Here is a 24,510-nt window from a genome sequence, read left to right as displayed (position 1 = left end):
GGGGATTTTTTTTATCTTCAGTGGGTATTTTAAGAGAATTTGTTTTTAGGGGTTTGCTTTAGGGTTCTTTGTGAATTTTACTAGTTTCATTTTGGTTACGTTCAAATATCAAATTTTAAAACTGAATGTGTGAGATGGTAATATGAAAATCAATATGTTAAACCAAATCAAAAAGATTACATTTTAATTTTAGAACTTAACCCCTTTGTTGAATGTAGAAAGTTATTACTTAGCTCAATCATATTGTACGTTTGGTGAATTTGAATTCGAATTATATAAAATTTTTGATGTGCATGGTTTGAAAACAATGCCAAATGATAAAGAAAGAAGGAAGTATGTACAAAAGCGCAAGAAAGAGTGGGAACACTAAAAGCAGTTTAAAGGTAAATTAATGGCGCAATTGTTCATCTTTGTTTTTAATTATCAGCACATTATTAATTTGTTGATAATAAAATACTAAAAAGTATTAAACCAACAAAAGTCTAAACATTATTTTACTTTTGTACTATTTTTTAATACTTATACATTAAGTTTAAGATTTTGGCTTTTTTTAAAAAAATTTTAGGGGATTTTTCAACGCCATCTGGGGGTGAACGGTTATCGGCACCTGGCAACACTGTAGCACACACGTCACACCCGTTTTATTCGGAAGACCCATCCATTCATCCACTGATCTTAATTTTGTCCTGAACCAGAGAACGAGCCATCTCCAATTCGGTACCCCCAGAGGTGTGATTTGTTATGGGAACATAGAGGACTTTTTGACCTGGCAGATCTAGCATGCACCTCTCACCATTTACTGCGCGGGGAGTCTTCGATTTGGGATGGAACTCACGATCTCTTGGACATAGGCTCTACCCACCTGACTGTTCCGGCCTCCCAGTAAATGATAAATGAATATTCAGTCTTCAAACTGATCCTAAATTTTTGTTCAATTAGGTGTACAACGGGAAAATATATTTGGCGAAATTTTCTTTCTTACTCTACCTGATTATTCGAATCAGTATCTTCGTTTGGGTCCGAAGTTCTGATTCTCAGTTCTGAAGACTTATTGTTGATTCTGGCTCGAAATCCGGGTGTGGGATGGAATCGGGGATAAGGAATTGATTACTATTGTCTATAATAACTCCATTCATGTAGTTCTAGTGTGAAGAGATGCAAGAAAAAGAGGAAAAGAACAAGAGTTCTTCTTCTGAGGAGACAATTGTGATAAGCGACGTGGCACAGTTGAGAGGAAGTCTTCCCCTCGCTCAGCTCAGAAATGAGGAAGCCATCTTCTTTCAGCTCATTGAGGATGGAGGTGTGACTGAGGTGGAAAAGTTTTTAACAGTAAGCATCCCTTTCACACCTTTTAATGTTTAGCTGGGAACATCAACTCTTATGTATCTTATTTTGACAAAGATGACCCACTTTTTGTTTACATTATTTTAAATATAGGATCCATTTTTGAATAATTCTCCGGCTTTCCAAATTCGTCCGCCATTTTCTAAAACCGTTGCTCAGATGTTGATGTGTCACAAATTTATCAACGTTTTACTTCATAAACTCTATAATAAAAGAAGCAACAATACATGTAGTTTTTAATTCGAACACACAATGACGCGTTAAAATGTAGTTTCCTGTTTTTTTAAATAAAGTAAAAAATCTGTTTATTTTTAAAAGTATTTACATCATTTTAAAACTTAAACACTTGACTATTTTGCTACGCAATATCTACTAATGCGTTTCGATACTTTTTATATGTCACAACAAGATTTTCTCATCATCATCCCCCAGCAGCCCCCTTTAAATGAGCGAATTATATGTAGGTAGAAAGTGTGTGATAATGAATTAAGTGTAAATGAAGAGGTCTATAAAGAAACTACTTCCCACTATGGACTAAGAACTGCTTCTATAAAATGGTGCCAGGATTATAAGGTTGATCTCTATTACTCTGGTAATTTCTATTGCTTTCAAAAGTTCCTTCTACTTTGACAATTTCTATTATATTTATAAATTGTTCACTGGGTCGAGAAATATTTAAAACTTCTCTGAAAAGTTTCATAATGTGGAACAGAAAAATTCTGTTGAAAATTTTGTTTGTTATTGTTATGGTAATTTTTATTAGAATAGTAAGTTTTCTATTTTTGTTCTCGAAATGTTTCCTATCATATTTATTCTTAGTATTGAAATAAAAAGCGAGTCGTTAAACTGATTGTTAAGAAAAGAATAATATATTTTACAAAATGTAATAAAAATTAAATAATTTGTTTAATTTAATTAAAATTCGATGAAAAAACAATGATTAAAAAAAATAAATTTTAAAAGCTAGGAAATGTGCCTATTGTGGTTCCCTTGAAACTGTTTTGAGAGATCGTGCTGATTAGAGAAGTCTTTGAAAAGTCCATCTGAATGTTTCATAGCAGCGTTTAATGCGATTCTAGGTTGATCTACTCCATTTCTAATGGTAGATTCACAGAAGGGATGTGGTAGAACATGAGAGAATTGTATTGAAAAATGGGCAAACGTTTAAAATAATCTAAATAATAGGGAAAGTAAATGGTATTTGTGTTTCTGTGTATTTTTTCCCCAAGATTACCGACATAGTTCTGAATATTTTTTTAATTTCGAAAGGTTGTGAGAATACGCCATTTCTTCAAGCAGATTTCGAAATTCTATTTATATGAAATTTTTGAAGTGTGCCTTATTAAAAATTAGGGTTCATTGCTTTCTAGTGCCAAACTTCTCCACTGTAATCGAAATTCCTTTTGATCAAGTAGCGCATTTCCATTTATCTATTGTCCGTCCAATGCGTTAAAAACCACAGCAGAGGCTCTTTAAAGGTCTTCCAACGAAAGTAATACTGTTTTCTGGGGGATTATAGTCACTCAAATGACGATCCACGTCATCAGTGACAGAGTGACGCTACTTGAGCAAGGTAATGCAGTGCTTTAACCCCACCAGCTAACATTTTGATGGAATGACTCGACTACAAATGAAAGCTAACATTCCCCTACTCGAATCTCATGACATTCAATGATTTCAGAGACAACTTAGAGTAATAAATAAATAACATTGTGATTGTTTGAAATGCTGCTTCTCACCTATCATAACAGGCTAATCGGGAATTGGATGTGAATTGTGTGAATTACAAAGGAGAGACAGCATTGCATATAGCCGTCAAAGAGGAAAACGAAGACATGGTCAAACTTCTTCTTAAAAGACCCGAGATTGAGATTAAAGACACTATTTTACTCGCAACAGAAACTGGGAATGTGGAACTGACGAGGACCATCATGGAAGCCATCAAGTACCTCTTCTTCTTCACTTTCCTGATAAAACATTATTACAAACAATAAGTAGCATTTTAATGATTTTGATTCCCCCCCCCCAGTAATATTAAACAAATCAAAACGCACATCTTTTAATCATTTTTTTCTTACTTCATTATATAACTACCTGTTCTTCGCAGGGGATGAATACAAAACTGCAAATTCTTAACACATAACTGAAATACAAGACAATAATTCAAATTATTTTTATCCTTACCCACGGTATTAGATTAAACAAAACATCTCATCAAAAAAAGATAACCATTTTCTACGATTTCTAAAATCAACACCACTGTGTCTATATTAAAAATGTACAGTACTGATGCAGTTAAAATATATATCAAATATCCCAATTGTGCATACATTAGTACGTTTCGTAACGATTAAAATTGCATTCATGACCACAATACTATTATTTACGTTTCTCCTAAACTACAATTCCTCCATTATTTTGTTCTTTTTTGTAAATAACATATTTTGTGTTTATTGTCATTCAAATTCTATTATCAAAATGAATGAAGTATAGTAGGTGTCAAAATCAGTATGAAGATCATTTACGTTTCTCCTTAACGCATTAATTCCATTTTTTTTCATTCATTTTTATTTTTATTAAATAGTTTTTTTCAATTTCTATTATTACTTATTACCGAATTGAATGAAGTATAAATGGCGCCAATAATAGCGTAGCGATTTTTCACGTTTCTGCTTAGCGAATACTCCCTTACTCCATTCATTTTCTTTTTAGTACGCAGTATGTTTTTATTTCAATCACTACCCATGAACCGTGGTAACTCAGAGGATAGAGCCTTTCAATGAGGTGTACCGGGTTTGAGTCCCAGTGATGGCTGTTCGATACGAATTCCGTACCCACCACGAAGGTGACGTAAAATATTCTCAGTGGTAGACGGATCATGGGTGAGAGTCCCCTTGCCGTCAGTCTAACCGAGGGAAGTTTTCGTGTTTTTCCTCTCCGTAATGCGGTAAACGTAAATGCGGGTTAGTTCCATTAAAAAGTCAAATTTCTCCCAACTCTTGAGTTCCATTGTCTTCTAGATTTTGTTCAAGATGCGGAGTTGAACATTTGTAGTTGTATACCCAAAATGGGGTCGGCTGTTCAATGGCGGTTATACAATAAAATAAAATGACTTCCCATAACTAAAATTAATCAAGCATTATTTTCGTCAATAATAGTATGACTATTTTTTACCTATCTCCTGAAAGGATTAGAATAATTTCTCCATTCATTTGTCCTATGAGAACATAACTTCTTTTTTTTTATTTCAATTACCAGCATTGATTTTAAATTATTTAGTTTTAATGATGTTTTAGAAGCTTAACTAAAAACAAATCGAAGACGAGGTTTCACGAAACTTAAAAAATACTAATCATTGAGTTGAGTTATCATAGCGAAAAAAAATGTTAAATACGTACTATAAACTCGTTTTTTTAATTAATGAAGAGCTATAAACTATAAAACATCACTGATTTTATCCTTAAGATGTTTAATAAAACAAAACCGTCTGCAGTTTCATTTAAATCAATAGCTAGCTCTCAGCCAATGAGAAAATTCAATTCTCTCAAGAACAATCTAACATATTTTAGGATCGGGGGTGAAACTTATCCCTTTCATTCACAGTCCGAATTTCGGAGCTGCCGCTGAAATTGTTCTGAAAAGATTTATAACCGTTGGAAAAACCCGGAATGATGCAAACAATGCATGCCTCTGACTCATTAGAAACGTGTTCAGTATTTGTCCAGTCTGCTCCCTATTTTATTCCATTCAACCTATGTGCCGCCTTTAGGTGCGAAGAATCAAGTTGAATTGCTAAAAATTATTGCTGTAAAACTTTAAAAAGTAATTTGTAACAAGCATTCACTAGATCGATCTCATTGAGTTATAAACGTTATATTTTCTAAATAGCATTAAGGTATTCAGTTCACTGTATAGTTTGTCTAAAATAAGAATTCCCACAAACATTCATCTGAACCTGTGGAGGTGACTAGGGTAAACGAGGTATGACTATATCAAGTAGGGGTGCGGGGTTGCTGCTTTGGAGTGGTTTCGGCTCGGGTCGGCGAGAATCTCTTTCTTTGGTCTATTGAGTTAATCCTAGAGTGAAGCTACCCTCCCTGAAATGCGCTATTCCCGTTTCCATAGTACCAGACGGCCTCAGACTTTATGGCGGGAGGAGTTCTTAGCTTGGACAAACTATAGTAAGCCTAAAAAGTGGGCAGGCTCGTTAGTAAATACTGGAGAGGCTTTGGAAATCAACAAAGATGACCTAATTCTACTTTTGCAGAAAGGAATACCCAGAGGTGGAGATGAAAGGATGTGAAGAGAGTCCGAATTACTCACCGGACATCACACCCATCTTGTTGGCAGCACAGAAGGGAGACTATAAAATGGTTCGAATGTTTCTGGAAAGGGGTCATCGAATAGAAGAACCTCACTCACCCAACTGTAAGAACACTTTTTCTTTTCTTTTTCAGACAGTGTCAAAAGGATAATTTCGTAATTTCTAAAGAGTTTTTATGACCCAGAAAAAATTAATTTACATTTCAAGTAATCTTATTATCAGAAATTAAGGTGCTCTATACTGTCTCTGGCAAAATTATGAGACGCACTATGTAAAATCTTAATTACTCATGTGATACTACACAGCTTTATTGCTTTTATGCGACTGTTTGCACTTGCTTACGTTCGTGTATTAATTAGTTAAATGAGACGATATATAATATAAATTTGATGATAACGCGAATTGAAAAACTTTTGCAATACAATTATGAAATTCGTCACCTAAAGATAATGACTTGTAAAAAATGAATTTTAGTAAATACTTATAGGTTTTTTTCTATTATTTTATTTAAGAACTGTCGAAAAAGTTTTGAATGGTAAGGCAGACGATTTTCTGCATCATTTTCAATAATATAATCTTATAGGATAAAAGATAAAATTTGGACGAAATCAGCCTTATAGTTCCTGAGAAGTAAAAAGACGTATATTTAATATTTGTTTCTGTTTCTTCAGGAACTATTAGACCGATTTCATTCAAATTTTGTATTTTGCCCTATCGATCTTTAAAATAATGTAAAAATGTGTGTATCATAGGATTCGAAGTTTCTTTACGATTGCAATAAAATAAAATAATAAAAGTAATAAATAATTATTTTAAATTATTTTTCTGCATGGAACCACCTATGGATTATCGAATTTTATACTTGTGTGCAAAATCTTTTTGATATGCTTAGAAATGTGTCGAGGAAGGGCAAAATATGTAAAAAGTAAAATTAATAGGAAGGATTCCAAAGTTGTGATCCCTTTCCTGATCAAAGTGTTCGAATCCTATTTCCCGGATTGCGGATACCTCTTATATTTTGTGATTACGAAATTTAAGCAAAAAGGTATGTAGAGAAAAAATATTTTTGTGTCTGACTTCGCAATTTAAAATATCGTCTGCACTCATTCATGAGCCTATTTAAGGTCACACCTTCGGACCATTAAGTCTGAGACCTTGTACTTGAAAATCCGATTATTAGATTAAAAGTTGTTTAGGATGAATTGTTTCTTTATTGCATACTTTGAGGATTAAATGTTCCAGAAAAAAAGAAACCCTTTTTGTTTTCAAATAGGGTAGGTATCGTAACGTAAGTGGATGTCTACACAACCTAAACAAATTCAAGAGAGAAAAATCTGTTTTTTTTTTTTCAATCATAGGTCTGTGTCCCAAATGCAAGGCAATCCTTCGTCAGGCAGGATCTTCACAGTCTAGAATTCGACTCAACAGTTACAACGCACTCTGCAATCCTGCCTACACCTGTCAGGTGACAGACGATCCAATCCTCTATGGGTTTCTCATGGATGCCCAATTGAGTGAGTGCGCTCTCATGGACAAGGAGTTTAGGGTGAGACACCCCTCTTTTCTTATCTAAATGGGCCCCCCAGGCTATGTCTAAAACTAAAGCTGTCAGAGTTAAACGCGTCGTAGTAGAAACATGTATTTTAACGGTTAGTTAAAATAGAATGGGACATTCCTGACAGATCACTAACACGTCATTTTGCTTCTCGGGGACATGCAAATGCTGTGATCAACTAGGGATCCTTTATCATAGAGAACAAACTGAGCTTCTTTAGTGCTGAGAATCAATCCCAGCAAAAAGTGACCCACCACACAATTGACAATGAATAGTATCCGAGCCGTGATGGGGATAGAAAGTTCGCCTTCCAATAAGATGAACCGGGTTCAAATCCTAGCAGTGGCGGGTCCATACGAATTCCGCATTCGGCATGCACCGACCCCAGTACTGACGGGAAATATCCTCAGCGGTAGACGTATCATGGATTAGAGTCCCCTTGCAGTCAGGCTAACCGTGGGAGGTTCTCATACCTCTCCATGTAACGCAAATGTGGGTTAATTCCACCAGAAAGTCCTCCATGAAGACACATTTCACCCAATACTTGATCTTGGAGTTCCCTTGTCTTCTGGATTGGGGTCAAATGACAAGGCTACGGAGTGGAACATGAGCAGTCGTAAACCCAAAAAATGGGGTCGACTGTTCAACAACGGTTATAAAATAAAAATGAATAGTATGCTTTCAAAATAAAAATGACCAACAACTGATTGTGATGAATAAAACTATCTTTTTTAAATGTCCGACACAGGAAGTACTCTAAAAGTAATCCCAAAACTAAAATTTTTGAAAAATTAAATGTCCAAAGAGAAGAAAAAATTTTTGTAAATGTTAAAAAAATGGTAATTTTTACTTTAAACGTGAAATTTGGAGCTATAGCCTGATTAGTTAAATTTTATATTTTAATGACTGATTTAACTTACACACTATTGGGTTTAATAGCTTGTGTTGGATTTCAATGGGTGATTAAATGCTTGAAACAGGTTTTATTTCAAAATCGAAGAAAACTGATTCACTTATTCTGATTATGAAAGGAGCTTGTCTTACACTTTCCTTCTGACATCCAGGTAAAAGATTGCAATAATATTTCCGATGAAGAAAATAAATTCATACATAAAAATAAAGAATGTAAAAATAGAATAAGGAAAGGTAATATTTGTTAAATCAAAATCAAATAACCAAAATGTGAAAGAATTTACAGTTTTGGGCATTAGAATAAACAAAAATAAGATTGCTAAAAATGTAAGCAAAGCGTAAAGAAGAATAAAGAAAAAAATGGAATAGATTTAAATAGACAAATTAAAGATATCCAAAATTTTCGAATATTCTCGCAAAACTAGTTATGATAATAGAGGGCTACATTGTTCAAGTCATGTTCACAGAATTTCGCAAATTCAAGTGAACTTAAGAAAATTTTTAAAGATTTTTTAGTTTTTGTTCAAGATAAATAGGATGCAGGAACAATTACCAATTGTACCTCAAAGGGCGAAGATCGACGTCAGACTTATCAGCTTTTTTAGGAGCATAGACTAATACATCTCCAAATCAGTATTTGATAAACAAATTGAGGAGTCTTGTTAAAGAAAGAAGTAATATAAAAAAATATTCAACAATTAATACAAAAGTCAATTCTTACGCAAGACAACAACGAAATTTTTTATTTCAGTTACTTTTTATTAAATAATTTTTAAAAAAATTTCTGTTATTGAGAAAACTAAAATTGATTCATTAAATTTAATGAATGATTTAATCTTTGAAAAAACTGTGTGAACAAGTTTGAAAAAAAATGTATTTGAACTGGAATGTATGAATTATTTCAATATTTCATGAATGATTGAAAATTTGAAGAAGATATGTTGTAGGGAGAGTGTTGAACTAATGAGTAGGAATCCAGTAACTTTTAAAAAGATGAAAGAAAGGTAGAGATGACTTTTGATCAAATGACTACCTTTTATAGAAACCTTCATAAATAAATGAAGTGTTTAATTTTAGTCAGTGATTTCTGGAATATAAAAATTAACCCTGATGACACTGAGAAACCTTGCATTCGTCACTAACAATGGCCGAAGAATGCTCAAGTATATTTCAAAGAAAAATACTTTTACATCTAAATGTATTACAATAGAAGTTTTTTACTCTAAATTTTTAAAATTCAAACTCTATCGAGCCGTGAGGGCTCAGAGGATAGAGCATTCGCCTTCCAATGAGGTGAACCGGGTTCGAATCCCAGTCGATACGAATTCCGCCATTGCACCGACCCCAGTGCTGAGGTAAAAATAACCTCAGTGGTAGACGGATCAGGGTCCTTTCCCTTGCCATTAGGCTAATCGTGGGAGGATTTCGTGCTTTTCCTCTTCATGAAACACAAATACAATTTAGTTCCGTCAAAAAGTCCTCCACGAAAGCAAATTTCCCCCAATCCTTGATCCGAGATTTCCCTTGTGTTCTTAGATTGGGTTTAAAATGACAAGAATACGGATTTGAACATGAGTGGCTGTAAACCCCAAAAAATTGAATCGACTGTTCAACAACGGTTATAAAATAAAATTGGAAAAAAAAACTTAGCCAGGAGCGTTGCAAAAGGTTTGGGAAGAGTCAGATTTTTCAACGACCTATTTAGCTGTTGCGCCTAAAAAACATAATTCTTTTAGAATGTTAATAACAGCAAAAGTTTTTGTTGTTTCAGTCAGAATATGTTGAACTTGGAAAGAAGGTGAGGAAATTCTTGGTCTCACTTTTGTCTGAGTGTCGGAATCCATCTGAAATAGAAACTCTTCTGAAACTTCCAGGAGGATTCGATGTAGAACACGAGAGGTCACTCTTCCCCAGGTTGCAGTTGGCCATAGACTATCACCAAAAAGAGGTGACCATTTTTAACTGTTGTCTCCGAGACATTTCACTCTATAAGAATTAAGAATGTTAACCGAGAAAAAAAAATATTTATCTGATCCCGGGTAGCCATTTCAGAATAAAACAGACATCCAAATAAATGCAAAGCTCGTGTCATTTAATTCAAAAATGAGCCATGTTAGAGTAGGTGAAAAATTCATATGCAATTCCACGCAAAAAATTCTCTGAGGAGAAGCATGATCGATGAATTTATTTTACCCTTTGAAATGAAATTTACAAAGAAAATAATGAACAAAATAATTGATGTAAATCATAAACTTAAATTTTACGCTTTTATTTATTTATGTGTTTATTTTTTTCATCTGGCACTCCGAGAATATTGCCTAGTTTCCTTCTACTGGATGTCCTGATTCCGTCCACGCATTCCAATTAAAATATTTAGTTTTCTTGACACATGTTTCAAAAAAGAGTTGAGGGGGGTAATGCTCGATGTTCAATGAAAATTTCTGTAAGTCATCATACTTTCAATTACTGTATCACGAATTCGAAAAATAATTTCTTCGGATATCTGCCGATTTAAATTATCATGAGAAAATGATTTGTTGACGTATTGAATTGAAATCAAAATAGCCAGAATCAAACAATCTGCTTCATTTGCGTATTAGGAGTTTTACCCACAAAGGAAAAATCGAGCCCTGCCATTGGAGGGGGTTCTCACGACGAACATTTTAAAATTTTTTTTAAAAATTCTTTTTCTTTCTTTATATTTTTTCGAAAGAAAATGAGTTGTTGTTGTTGCACACTGGGCTATTGGCTACGGTCTGGGAAACATCCCGGAGGATGATCCGAAGACATGCCATCACCATTTTAATCCTCCGCTGAGGGGATGGCACCCCCGCTTTGGTGGCCCGACGACCTGAACGTGAAGTCTAGCACTTTACTGTTGAACAGTTTAACGAGGATCCATACCGCACATCCTCAATCCCTTCGCAGACTGATTCAAGTGGTCACCCATTCGCACACTGACTGCAACCAGATTTGACTTTGGTGATGTGGTGGGAACCGTGTCTTAACGATCTGTCCAATGCGTGACGAAAAAGATGGAGACAAAGAAATTTTTCTTAAATGAAAAAATTCCTTTGATCTGTATCAACAATTCTTTTTCATCCATTCCCTGAATGAGGCTTTGAAAGTCTTTTGAGCCGAATAATAATTTATCATTTTGTTCGATGTGAGAATCCCATTCCATTGAAATGATGTGCGTGTTTTATAGTTTGTAGCTCATTCGATGGTGCAACAAGTTTTGACGGCACATTGGTTGGGAGAATTTCGATCCTGGCCTCGCCTCCCCCTCCACTGGAAGTGTCTTCACGTTCTGGTACGCATTCTTCTTCTACCCGTCATTTGCTTTGCCCTCATCATTGTACCAGAAGTGAAATTTCTCAAGAAGTACCACTCACCACTGAACCGTTACTTGATGAGTCTAGCCTCTTTTCTATTCTTCCTTTTCCTTATATTCCTACTCAACTACCTGGACACCGGAAGGAACAAGAGAGGACCCCCCAACACAGGTATACTTCCTTTACAATAATAGAAAAAGTCAATTGGATCAACAAAGATAAATGTTTATTTCAGTTACAGTTTTTCTCGTTAATTCAATATTAATTAATAAATTAAATTTAATGAATGAAATAATATATTTGAAAAAACTGTATTAGCATCAAGTGTCATTCCACTACAAGTATGAGAAATATGTATTTTTACTTGAATTTAATGAATTGAAGATTTGAACAAGATATATAGGGGAGAGTGTGATAACCAATCGAAGGAATTGGAAAGAAAATAAAAGGCTATCAGACAACTCTATAAAAGTATATATTGGGTGACGTGGACCACACTTGCTACCACGTCACGTTCTTTATTAAATTAATCTGACACAGCGACAATAAAATAATTAAATATTTAAATGTGCGCAATAAACTATTTTTTGTTTAAATAGAGCTATAAGTTAGAAATGATCACTGGTGTTATTTCTAAAATGTGTGAAAAACTGAATCGCTTTCACTAAAGTTTAAAGCCATATAACCCATCAGAAAATTCCATTTCGTTTTACGCTCATCTCCACTTAATGAATGAATTAATGTATTTGAAAAAACTGTATCAACATCAAGTGCCATCCATTACAAGTTCAAACAAATTTATTTGAACTTGAATGATTATAAATGTTGAAAAAATATTTGAATGAACGATTGAAAATTTGATGAAGGTATAGGGAGAAAGTGAACTAATGGTAGGAATTGAAAAAAAAAAACATGGAATAATTCAATTTCTAATAATCCCATTAGAAAATAATTTTTTCGGCACATAGAAATGATTTTTGCCTTAAAATGCAGTGAAAGAATGTTATTTTTCCCATTAACTTAGGTGCCCGAGATAGAAATTAAGTTACTGGTTCGAAGGATTAGTTCCATTCACATTTTCTTTCGTTCGTTAACATGTCTCTATAAGATTCATTATATTTTTTAAATAAAAAATTCTAGTACATCGAAAGACACAGTTAGGATATAATACGGTATTTTGTGACAAAAGCAGGCCAAAAACATGAAATTGGGAAAGAATAATATACATTTTCAACGATTGCTAGTCCGAAGGCCTACTGATAAATATTCCGATGAAATGGAATGGTTTTGGACAAACGGACCCACATTCATTTCGAACGAGATGGCCTCTAGACTTTCATAAGTTACATCAAAGACACAAGAGAACAATGACTAATATTATTCCCTTAAGAAATCGAATCATAGCCTCAACTGTAACCCCAAAGTTGCTTCGCAAGAAATGGAGGAAGATCAATTATCGTCTTTGTCATGAGTTTAATGATGTAAACTGTGTATTGAAATGAATGTAAATCTTTGTACTATTCTAAAAATTTCAGTACCAAATTTTTATGTATTTGAAATGAACATAATTTAGCTCATCATAATTCAATTGGGTCATTCCAATCTTTGTTTCAATGACCCTCTAAGTAGTTGTATTATTTTGCAGAATTCATCAAACTCAGTTTGAAATCTAAAAGAATATAAATTTTTTATTAAGAAAGAAAAAACTTTTTCAAGTTCGACGGAGAAAGCTAAGAAAAAGCTAAAAAAAAAAAAATTAAAAAAAAAAGCTAAACCTTTACAATTCATTTCTTCTTCTGTCTTTTTCCCCCAGCTGCATGTCACGTGTCGATTATTGACGAAATCAACTCTTAACGATATTACAGCCAATGATAGTATTACTTTTAAGAAAACCGAAATGAAAGAAATTGCGTTATTTCCGACACATCAGATAATTAGTTACTATTTCTATTTTTGAATGCATTAAGAGCAAAAATGTCAACGGTTACGATTTCATAGTCAAGTTTATGAATAAAAATTGCAGTTCTTTTTAGAATTGCTGTCACCTGATTAAAATAAACTTTTTTTTTTCTAACTTAACTACCAAGCGATATGAAATTTTGCTGTTCGAAACTAACTTACAATACTTTTTTCTAGCTATTTTAAGAAAATTCTAAGAAGAAAAAAATTTATCGATACTACAAACTTAAAAAAGTAAAATAATTTCATGTCCCCCCCCCCCGTCAATCAAGCAATTCTCTTTCGTCATTGAAAAGCAGAGGTTGGTTGGTTGGTACTTTATTTACGTAGCATTGAAGCTGCACAAATGGGTTATCGTCTGGGAAACATCCTCGACGACGATCCGAAGACATGCCATCGCCACTTCGATCCTCTGCAGAGGGGAAGCCTCCCCCGCTTTGGTAGTCCGATGACCTGCGCGAAGTCGAGCACTTTCACTGTAAAGCAGTTTAACGAGGACCGATACCGCACACCTTCGGTCCCTACGCAAGCTGAACAAAGTGGTCACCCACCCGCTTACTGACTGCAGCCAGTGATGCTTGACTTCAGTGTTGTAAGGGGAACCGTGTCTTTAAAATGCGGGACCTAAATAATCTCTAAATGCAGAAAGCATTAGTGGCTCGAATGCTGGATGATAAAAAGTCAATGAGGGCTAGTTCTAATTTAACAAAAAACATCAATCTTATATATTACAATAACAGTGCTGCATACTTTTTAACTCAATTCGTTACTCCATTATTTATTGACTCAAGTGTAAATTCGTGCACAATTTTATTAATTTACATTATTTTTATGACACCAACATGGAATGTATATGCACTTTGTCTAATTTTAATTCATTCCGCAAATTGTACTCCTGTTTCTCACTTTTGCATTTGCAGGAATGGAAGTCATTGTGGTCATTTATGTGATGGGTTTTATCTGGTCAACCGCAAGAAGATATTGGGCAGAGGGTGCTAGGAGATTCTTTTTGGTCGTTTGGAACTGGTAAGGTCACTTCGTAATATGCTTATTTTCGGGGAAATCAGATAGTTAGGATATTTCCGAATGGTTACACAAATATCTGAAAATATTAGAACTTTCCTCATTTGATTAACTACACAATTTGTACCTACGAAACAAACTTATAGAGTCAAAAAATGTTTTTTTTTCAATTGCCAAATCGAAACGATATAAAGGTTTTAATATCATTCTCAGTCTTTTAGTTGTCGGTCAATAGAATTTATTGGAAAAAGAAGTTTAGTGCTGTGTTGACTAAAGAAAAATAAAAAGCAACATTAATTTTATAATTTAGAGCTTATCGAACGAAATTAAATGTTACAAATTGTATATTTGAAACATCTGATTTCGTTATCTATTGGTATCTGCACTTCAACTTTAAAAATTATGTAATAAGTTTTTTTGTTCCAAACTGTGCACCTCTTCTATACGAACGATACTTTTTACCCCATTAATGATCAGCTTATGTAAGTAGTTAAGCCAATAATTTCTAAATGTGCAAGAAGTATTAATTTTCCAATAAATTAATTCCCTCTTTCCAATAAATTAAGGATAATTCTTGTTCCTCCTCATCATTTATATCAGCTTTTGTTAAACATTCAAGTTGGGGCCCCATAATATTTACGAACATTTTCTGGGTCTCCGTGATCAAATAATTATTGTTCTTCTTCATAATTTTAATAATAATAAGAAGGCAATGGATAGGAATGCCTCGAGTCCAAGTAGATAATAGTATACATTAAATGTAGGCTATGCAGACATTTTTAGCCAGCCTCATACCATATTTTACAACATCGTCGATTCTAGCGACACCTGTGCTAACTATTACATATAGAACGACGTGGACGAAATAAAATATTTCTTTAAATATTTTTAAACATATTTCTTAGCATATGTATATGTTTTTGGAAATTTTGACACATGTCCTTTGACTTGGTATTAGTATCAAAGTTGTCACTTGAACCCAAAAATTATAAAAAATTATTAAAGTGTCCACCAAATGATCCCTCAAAACCTACTATTAATAATAATTAGAAAGCAATGCATATGAATGCCTATAGTCCAAGTAGACAATAGTATACATGAAATATAGGCTATGCTGAAGTTTTTAACCCGCTTCATATCATATTTGAATTATTATCGATTTTAGAGACACCTGTGCTAAATATATAGTGATGAAAAAAAATTTTTTTAATTGTTTTTATTATGATGTTGACTGTATAGTTTTGATTAGACATTTATTGAACATAAATTAATAAAATAGATGAACTATATACTTGAAGAAAACTATTGCGGCTGCTGCAGTGTACAATGAGATGTTGCTCATGAGAGAGCTTGCTAATTTGAACTTCTTTGTTCGAAGTCCAAGTTAAGAAATGCTCTGACAGCAATGAGATGTGGTGTGGGGAGAGAGGTGCGACATCTAACCCACCCCTCCAAGTTCAAGGTCTTTCTGAGGGTCAAGACATTGCACAAAACTATCCAATAGCTAAAAATAAACATACGTAATAAAAATTTAAAAGTAACTATCAGAACCTTACAAATATATGCACGATTAATCTAAAAGCTACATACATGGATATAAAGTATTCTTTCGATCATCCAAGCTTAGAAGGATTGACGATTAGAAATCTCAAGAATTCAGTACAGAGGCATTGGGCGTGTCCCTGACTTTCGAAATTTTTGGAGTTCGCTCCGAGATGTTCCCACACTGTCGTTCGAAAGTTAAAAAAAAAATAAAAATTATTCGATTTTAATTTGAAGAGAAGAGTGAAGATATTCTATCCTTCTTTTTTGTTGTTGTTATAAACAAATAATTTTGAGCTGATTTAAAATGTTTTGCTTGCAAACTTTTCATTTTAATGTAAAATATTTTCCAACTGCGCATCTACGCAGTATTTTATTGTAACTTTTTTTTAATCGTAATAAAAATTAATGCTGTTGTCGTCGTAGGTCATTAAAGCACTAGGGGTGCGAGTGTTCCTGTTTTCCAGTGGCGCCATCTATGGCCAAGAAGTCGACTTCTGCCACACTCATCGCTACACCCGTTTATAGGGCGAGCCCATTTATGCATCCGTTCATTCATCAACAGATCGTAATTTTGAACTGAACCAGAGAAAGATCGATCTCCAATCCAGTACCCCCAGGTGTATTATTTGCTATGGGAACAGGGAGGACTTCGTGACTCGACAATTTTAGCATGCCCCAGTCACCATTTACTACACGGGGACTCTTCGGCCTGCTGGGTTCGAACTCCCGTTCTCAAGAATTTGAGTCTAGCAGTTTTTTACGTTCGAAATTAAATGTTCATTATTATCAGAGAATGTTTCAAAATTCTTCTGTTTGCAAGAATCAATGTTTTTGCTTTTCCTATAAAAAAAAAAAGGTTTTATTTTTGAATGAATGTCAGAATCCCTAAATTTTATACTGTGAATACAAACTGCAAGAGACATAACATACCTAATTGAATATGCACATCATTGAATACATAATTTTATATGTACAATGCGAAAGAGAAAAATTGAAAACCTTAAATAACTTTTATTTTAATGATCGTATTTTAAGGTAATAAGACTCAATCTTAATGGTTCTAGGATCTGACGCCAATAGTTTAGGCAAGACAGCTGTCAACACCCTTTCATGTTATTTCAATTCTCTCTTATTTCGCTTTGCTTATTTCTCGATATCTCAAGAGAGCACAATTCTAAAATACATTCTATGCATTACAATAAATTACGGGTATAAATTATGAAGATAATAAATAATGAAAATCACTTAATAATTTATTATTGAATTTACTAATAGTCGAAACATTTTGAATTGCTAGTTACACGTAAATTTTTATATCATTCTAAAAAAAAATTAATTATATAGGGCAGAATACAAAGTTTAAGCGGAATGGGTCTCATAGTTTTGGAATTATTAAATTTTAAAAAAGTCAAAATTCATATTCAAAATTCAATTCCTCAATTATCAATTCAATTTCTCAAGAATTATTCCAACAATTTCCTTCAAATTTTATATTCTGCTCTATAAAATTGCATTCTTTAAAATGATATGCCTTTCAATTCGACATTTTTTCGTCTATTATTAAATTTAATAATTAAATAATCAAAAAAATAATAATTATTAAAAATTATTTTTTGCTCGGGATGATCTTTGGATAAATGGATTTTATTAAGTGGCCTTAAAAATTTTCGATTCGCATAAACAGTTTTCGCCAAAATATGCAAAAAGTATAACAAACATTAAAGGGTCCAGACTTTTGACCACTCTCCAGGCTTAACTCTTTGGACCCAATTTCTTAGAGTGCTGCCATTTATCCAAATCTGTCGAAAAAAAAGGTGTTTTTATTCAGAGAAAGAACGTTTCTTATGTCTGATTTAATAAACTTAAGTAACTGCACTCATTAATTTGCATATTTTAGGTTAGACCCTAACGGGTACGTTCTATCATTAGTTGTAGTTCATTTGCGTTGTACTAGAGCTGCACCATGGGCTATTGGCGACGGTCTGGGAAACATCCCTGAGGATGATCCATCACCATTTTGATCTTCTGCAGAGGGGATGGCACCTCCGTTTCTTTAGCCCGACGACCTGCAAGCAAAGAAGTCGAGCACTTTACGGTAGAACAAGTTTACCGAGTACCCATACCGCACATCCTTGGTCACTACCTGCAAGCAAAGAAGTCGAGCACTTTACGGTAGAACAAGTTTACCGAGTACCCATACCGCACATCCTTGGTCACTACCCAGACTGATCCAAGGGGTCACCCACCCGCACACTGACAGCAGTCAGTGATGCTTTACTTTGGTGATCTGCTGGGAGCCGTGTCGTAATGATCAGTCCACTGCGGGTCGTTCGATTCTTAGATGAATAGACATTAAGAATGTTCGAATCTTTTATGAATGAGTGCTTCTTTAGGTATGACATTGCTTTGGAGTCCTTTTTTGTGCTGACATTTTTCTTTTGGGTGAGGTCTATGATCGATGTCGTCTCTGAACACATTCAGAAGAAGAAAGCCATGGAGAGAAAATTTTGGCCCAGTAATGACTCCACTTTACTTCACGAAGGCTTTCTGGCTATAGCAACAGTCCTAACATTTGGCAAACTCGCTTATTACTGTCTACAGAGCTCTCGTCTCGGACCTTTACAGGTAATATTTCTGCAACTATAGTTCGCCTTCACCAGGAGTTGGCTCCACCTATTCGGACGAAGCATCTCTGTTCTTGAATATGAGAGACAACCCTTAATGCGCGCCAAACACAAAAAGTGAATTCTTTTACAGTCACTTAGCTTTATCATCTACCTTTCGTTTCTCCAGCTCATTAAATATACTTTAAATTCAAAAACTGCTGTTTTTCCAGCAGAATGTCTCAAAAAGGACAAACTATTCACTCAAAGGAGAAAAAAAATCATAAAAAGTAGCGCGAAATATCAATACATTTATGAAATATTGAATGCTAAAAGAAATGAACACAAAGTGTGTGAAATAAATATTTTTGTCCAACCATGTTTAGGATTGCTCATATCTTTCTATCAAAAATATCGAAATAGTATCGTCGCATACCACGTGATAAAGGCGAAGCCAACTGTCCACTCTTGGTGAACGCAACTAACTCATTTGATTTCTATTGAACCCATTTCGTTGAATTTTGAAACAAAAAAATGACATGCATTTTCATTGGTCCGAGATAATTCGGTGGTAAGTTAAATGTTTTTTTAAACATAAGAAATTAAAATGTATGCATAATGTTTCGTTTTAGTTTCTTGTATTCATTAATGAAATAATAAAAATCTATTGATTTTTTGCACTTTTTTTTTCTTCAAAAAAAATGGTTAAGAGAAGCGTTTAATGAAGTCTTTAAGATTTAATGACCTGTAAAATCTTAGTTTCTATCATTTTCGCTAAACTGCAGATTCTTTCAGTCAATAAATTTTTGCAATGCCTTCAGAGAGAAAATAATTTGAGTAAAGAATTCGTTCTTTTAGAGACAGATTGGCTTATTCAAATCATTATTGAATTTTGATACGCCTATTACAATTCAACTGAAAGTCTTTGTATTGTTGCAGGTGTCTTTGGGTAAGATGGCGATTCAAATAGGTTACTTTTTGTGTCTCTGCATGCTGATCAACTCTTCATTTGCCATCCCTCTCACCAGGATGTACGCCTACTACGATGGCATGACACAGACCAACGCAAAGGGTGAAACCAGGACACAACTATCATCCTTCAGCAAGTACGTACAACATAGGTTACTTTATTCCTCCATAATTTTCATATCTGATGAGAATAGATTAGGGGGAAAAATCAATACCTGACTACTGGCCCAGATAACAGCCGCTATACTCTAATGTTTTTTTGTTTTTTTAAGATTAAAAATATTTGCCCGGTATTCCCTACACTGATTCATTTTAAAAATTAAGTGACACGGCCTTTTATTAATTTTCCCGGCTCCCAATTTATTAATTTTCCCGGTTCCCAGGTTATTAATTTTCTCGGCCTTTTATTAATTCTCCCAACATTGTTGTTCTTTCTAATTTATCCTAATCGGACATTAAAATATCAGTGATCGAAATAATGTTGCTATAATCACTAATATAAATTAATATCTGACATAATATATATTTCTGACATTCATCAAAGTAACTTTTTGACTGTTGAAATACGCCGGTGAAAGTCGACAATCATATCTAACATATATTAAAAGAAAATGTTATATTTTTATTAACATTTTCATACATGTTGCACATTTATTACAGGAGATGCTTGGTTGCAAGGAATCCTTCTTCAAGCATATCCAGAGTAGTAGTGTTACCCTATAAGATTTGTTTATTTATTTATTTAGCGCGTGCATGCCTTTTTGGCCCCTTTACATTTTAAACGCGATTTAAAAAAAATATACATCTATACACACTGGTTGTCCCGCATTAATATTTAAAAAAAGTTGTGATCCCCTTATGACGATCACTGGTTAACCAGTAAGGTCAAATGCTTTTTCCTTCTGGATTGACTCAAATCATGTCTCCATGCATGTTTTGTCGTCTGCCTCTATTTACGTGTTTCAACATACTTTTCCTCCTCCTTCAGCAGCAGTATTCATATTTATATATAAAAATCACCGTCAATTATACGAAAAAAAAAGAATACTTTAAATGATGTAAATACACATTAAAAATGCCTGTCTAGTGAAATGATAAACAGCAGCGGTTGTCATAGCAATGCATGCTCTTTCTTGAACACAGCTGAAAAGTGTGTGGACAAGACCCATTTTGTCAATGGGTTAAAAAAAAAAAAAAAGAACTTGCTCTATGTTCATAAAATTGTAATAAAAAAACTTTCTTCTGTTATCGTCGTCACCCTTAAATATCCCTATATTGATATCCCTACTTGGATATTATGTGCTGAGGAATCTCACATTTAATTTCATTTAAAGTATAACTTTGCTTGATGTGAAAACTTTTTTTGTTACACTGACCTTCCCAACGGGATATAGTTTTACAAAAATTTAATAAAAAAAAAAGCATGAATAATTTATCCTCAATATGTTCTGCAGTTTATTGATTATAAAATAGTTCATTTCAAACACTATTTATCATAAAATCTTGCACTTCTATCATTTTATTTAACTATTCAATGAATCACTTAATGTTACCGACAAAACCAAACAAAATCAAACCTAGCAAAATAGCGTAACAAAATAAAAAATGACAAGAAAGATATTCAAGCATTATTTTTAGTGTTATTACTTTGCTAACTATAGTTCCAAAATCATAAATGCATTCACTGTAAAAGAAAATATTATAGCCCCTGTCAGAAGGAAGAAAAAATATCACCCTCAGCTTTTAATTTTTACTTATATCTAAAATAGTAAATACGATCAGCGACAGATTTTGAAAGAATAACAATAATGCGACACTTTTCTTTTATGAATTTCACGTTGCTTGCAGCTTTCTTTCTTTTCTTGTTTTTTCAATAAAAGTGCTCTCCTAAATGTTATAGGATTGATGTTCTGTGATTGGTTCAATTTTAATTGATTTATCATATGACATTCTCTTCACAATAGTAAATCAACTCATAAAAAAAAATGAATTGATTGTTGAAATAAAGAGACATTTTATCAGCTGTTGTTGTGTTAGAAACTTTCAGCGTACGTAGGAATTAAATTCATATGGATTCCTTTTTAAAACTTTGAAGATCACTGCCTTAGTTTATTGTAAATAACTTCTGTTGAACACGTTTAGATTCACTTATGTTTTTCATGGGAAAAATTTTTTGGATTTTCTTTTTATGAGTAAATCTTTGCCTGAGATTCCTACAGTCCAAATTATTAAACGCACTCTCTAAGATTCTATTTTAATTATCAGATGATACTTTACAGCTTTATTGTTTTGACTGGGATGAAACCGGTTTGCATTCCCTTATGTTCGTGTATCAGTAGGTTAAATGAGACCAATGTATGTTATGAATTCGACGAATAGGATACATGAGACAATATATTATATAAATGCAGAATATCCATTATATCAAACATTATATAAGTACATTATAATAATGATGAGACGCACTGTAGTGCTTTAATAATGACATGATTTGCACGAGTTTACAAGCAATACTTTTATGTTTAAACATACATGTAATGAGGTTTTTATACAGAAGATATTTTTATAGACTTCCTATTTGTAACGCATTGCATGACAATGTATACGCGAACGTAAACAAGTGCCAAAACCTCATAAAGACAATAAAGCCTGTATACAGTTATCACCTGATAATTAAGATTCCGTGTAGAATCTTAGAGTGCGTCTCATAATATGGACTGTAAAAACGTATGTTCTGTTCAGTTGTTCAGAAATTTTTAAAAACTGTTAAAAAAGACGTTCGTAAATGACCCGTTCTCGAGAATAAAAGATTTAGGGATTTCGCGCTAAGACTGTACTATTTTATTTTGAACCTCATAAGAAAAAATTTGCGAAACTAGAAAAGTATATAGGAGGAAAAAAAATTTCATGTTATCTTGGTGGTCCATTAAATGAAAAGAGAAAAAAGAAGGGAAAAAAAGGATTATGTTCAGAACAATTCAGAGATTGAATATTTTGCATAACATGTTTTTATTTTATTTTATAACGACTACGTTGAACAGTTGAACGGCTACCAATGATCAACTACGTATCCTTGTCATTTTGAACCCAATCCAGAAGACAAGGAAACTCCTGGATCAAGTATTCGGGAGTAACTTTTCGTGGAGGACTTTTTGATGGAACTAACCCGCATTTGCGTTACGCGGAGAGGAAAACCACGAAACCCTCTTAAGGTTAGCCTGAGGGCAAGGGGACTCAAACCCATGATCCGTGTACCACTAAGGATATTTTACGTCAGTACTGTGGTTGCTGCGAGCCGGGTGCGGATTTCGAAACAACCAGCCATTGCCGGGATTCGAACCCGGTTCGGCTCATTGGGAGACAGACTCTCTATCCCCTGAGCCACCACGGCTCTTGTGTATCATGTTTAAGGTAAAATTCAAAAATAGGAAATGGCGTGACGTGATCATAAAATTACTCTCTGTATAGTTTGTCTAAGCCAAGAGCTCCTCCCGCCACAAAGTCTGAGGCCGTCTGGTGCTATGGAAACAAACATGGCGCACTTTAGGGAGGGTAACTTCTCTCTAGGACTAACACAATAGACGGAAGAAAACGACCCCCTTTCTCTCGAACCACTCCAAAACAGTGATCCCACACACCTACTTGAAATAGTCCTACCTCGTTACCACGGTCACCGCCACAGGTCCAGACAAATGTCTGGAGGAGTTCTTATTTCAGACAAACTGTACGGTATTTTTTATAGTTTCTGGGTCTCCCCTATTGCAAGGTAAATAAAAATTGTTTATCGATCGAAGATATAAATGTTAAACTGAGTGTAAACAATAGCAACACTCTACATCCGGAAATGAATACCGGTATATTTCTCCGTTATGCGGAAATATAATCTTGTATCCCTGGCTTGATATTTTGTTATTGAGATTTGTATTTACGTTGCTTCACCCATTATAAGAATTTTCTTTGTGTTTTATAAATTTTGCGAGATCGATTTAAGGAAATCACGATATACATAAAGTGTTTTGATTCTTTAGTTAAAAATGAAACTGGTTTATAAATTGAATGGTAAATAAACAGAAGAATAGGGGTGGCCTGAAAATGAATCTTCTTAGATGTCTCCTCTTTCTTTTGTAGCATTCCCAATTCGTTCTTCACCCTGTTCTGGGGGATGCTCGGTATGTCACCTGTCGAATCGACGGAGGTGGTGGTAGAGAACTTGACGACAGACAAGAAGAATCCAGTCATCAATTATCATCACTTCACTCAGGGTATCGGCCTCACTCTCTTCGCTACCTACGAACTCATGATGATCATCGCTCTCGTCAACACCCTCATCGCCATTCTATCCAACACATTCCAGAACATTATAGTAAGTCTTTATTATACTTCACACAAGATGCTTCCGTGCTCTAACCATTTTGGTATTCTTATCGAAAGTTATTTTTTTTTAATAGAATCTTCTGGATTACAATTATGTATACAGTTCAAGAAAAATTATAATCACTTTCCCCACCGAACACTACATTCATAATAATCAGAGAAATATTTTCTCAATCGAGATGGCACAAAGTCTCTCTCTCGTCTGAATTCTCTCCAGATTCTTCTCTAAAAAAAACCTGCCAGAAGGGAAGGAATTCGGGGGTCAGCTGTTACAGCGCATTATTCTGTTGAGTAGAGAAAATTCCAGAAAATTAATTTTGATGACTACATCAATAATTTTTTCTTTTATAAAATGAAGTACCATGGCTATATTTTTAAACCCTGAGAAATTTTCTACATTAGTTTTTGAACAATTTAAGCAAAACAATTTCTTTTCTTCGTTTTTTTTTAATGAAAATTATTCAAATTTAATATACGTCATTATATAAAAAGAATTGTATAATGATATAAAAGATGAAGAAAAGACTTTAAAAAATATTAGTTTTTTAATGAGATTTTTCCTTATAA

The 24,510-nt window shown here is 33.8% G+C and overlaps 1 protein-coding gene across 1 annotated transcript in view; it reads left to right on the top strand.

The window, feature by feature from the left end:
* Positions 1-1,152: 1,152 nt before the first annotated feature.
* Positions 1,153-24,510, top strand: part of LOC107454362 (short transient receptor potential channel 3) — a 29,962-nt gene continuing 6,604 nt past the window's right edge. The window contains exons 1-10 of the mRNA XM_043054344.3: positions 1,153-1,329; positions 3,096-3,289; positions 5,612-5,772; positions 7,027-7,214; positions 9,907-10,083; positions 11,344-11,641; positions 14,350-14,455; positions 18,391-18,622; positions 19,540-19,706; positions 23,698-23,932. Of these exons, the coding sequence (XP_042910278.1) occupies positions 1,156-1,329; positions 3,096-3,289; positions 5,612-5,772; positions 7,027-7,214; positions 9,907-10,083; positions 11,344-11,641; positions 14,350-14,455; positions 18,391-18,622; positions 19,540-19,706; positions 23,698-23,932 (1,932 nt within the window). The 5' untranslated portion in view covers positions 1,153-1,155. The remainder of the gene's footprint in view (positions 1,330-3,095; positions 3,290-5,611; positions 5,773-7,026; positions 7,215-9,906; positions 10,084-11,343; positions 11,642-14,349; positions 14,456-18,390; positions 18,623-19,539; positions 19,707-23,697; positions 23,933-24,510) is intronic.

The sequence above is a fragment of the Parasteatoda tepidariorum genome, chromosome 5 (genome assembly GCF_982258835.1).
Source record: "Parasteatoda tepidariorum strain Cologne lab strain chromosome 5, Ptep-v5.0, whole genome shotgun sequence".
NCBI lineage: Eukaryota > Metazoa > Arthropoda > Arachnida > Araneae > Theridiidae > Parasteatoda > Parasteatoda tepidariorum.
Note: the sequence above shows the minus strand (reverse complement) of the source record. Positions and strands in the feature narration are given on the sequence as shown.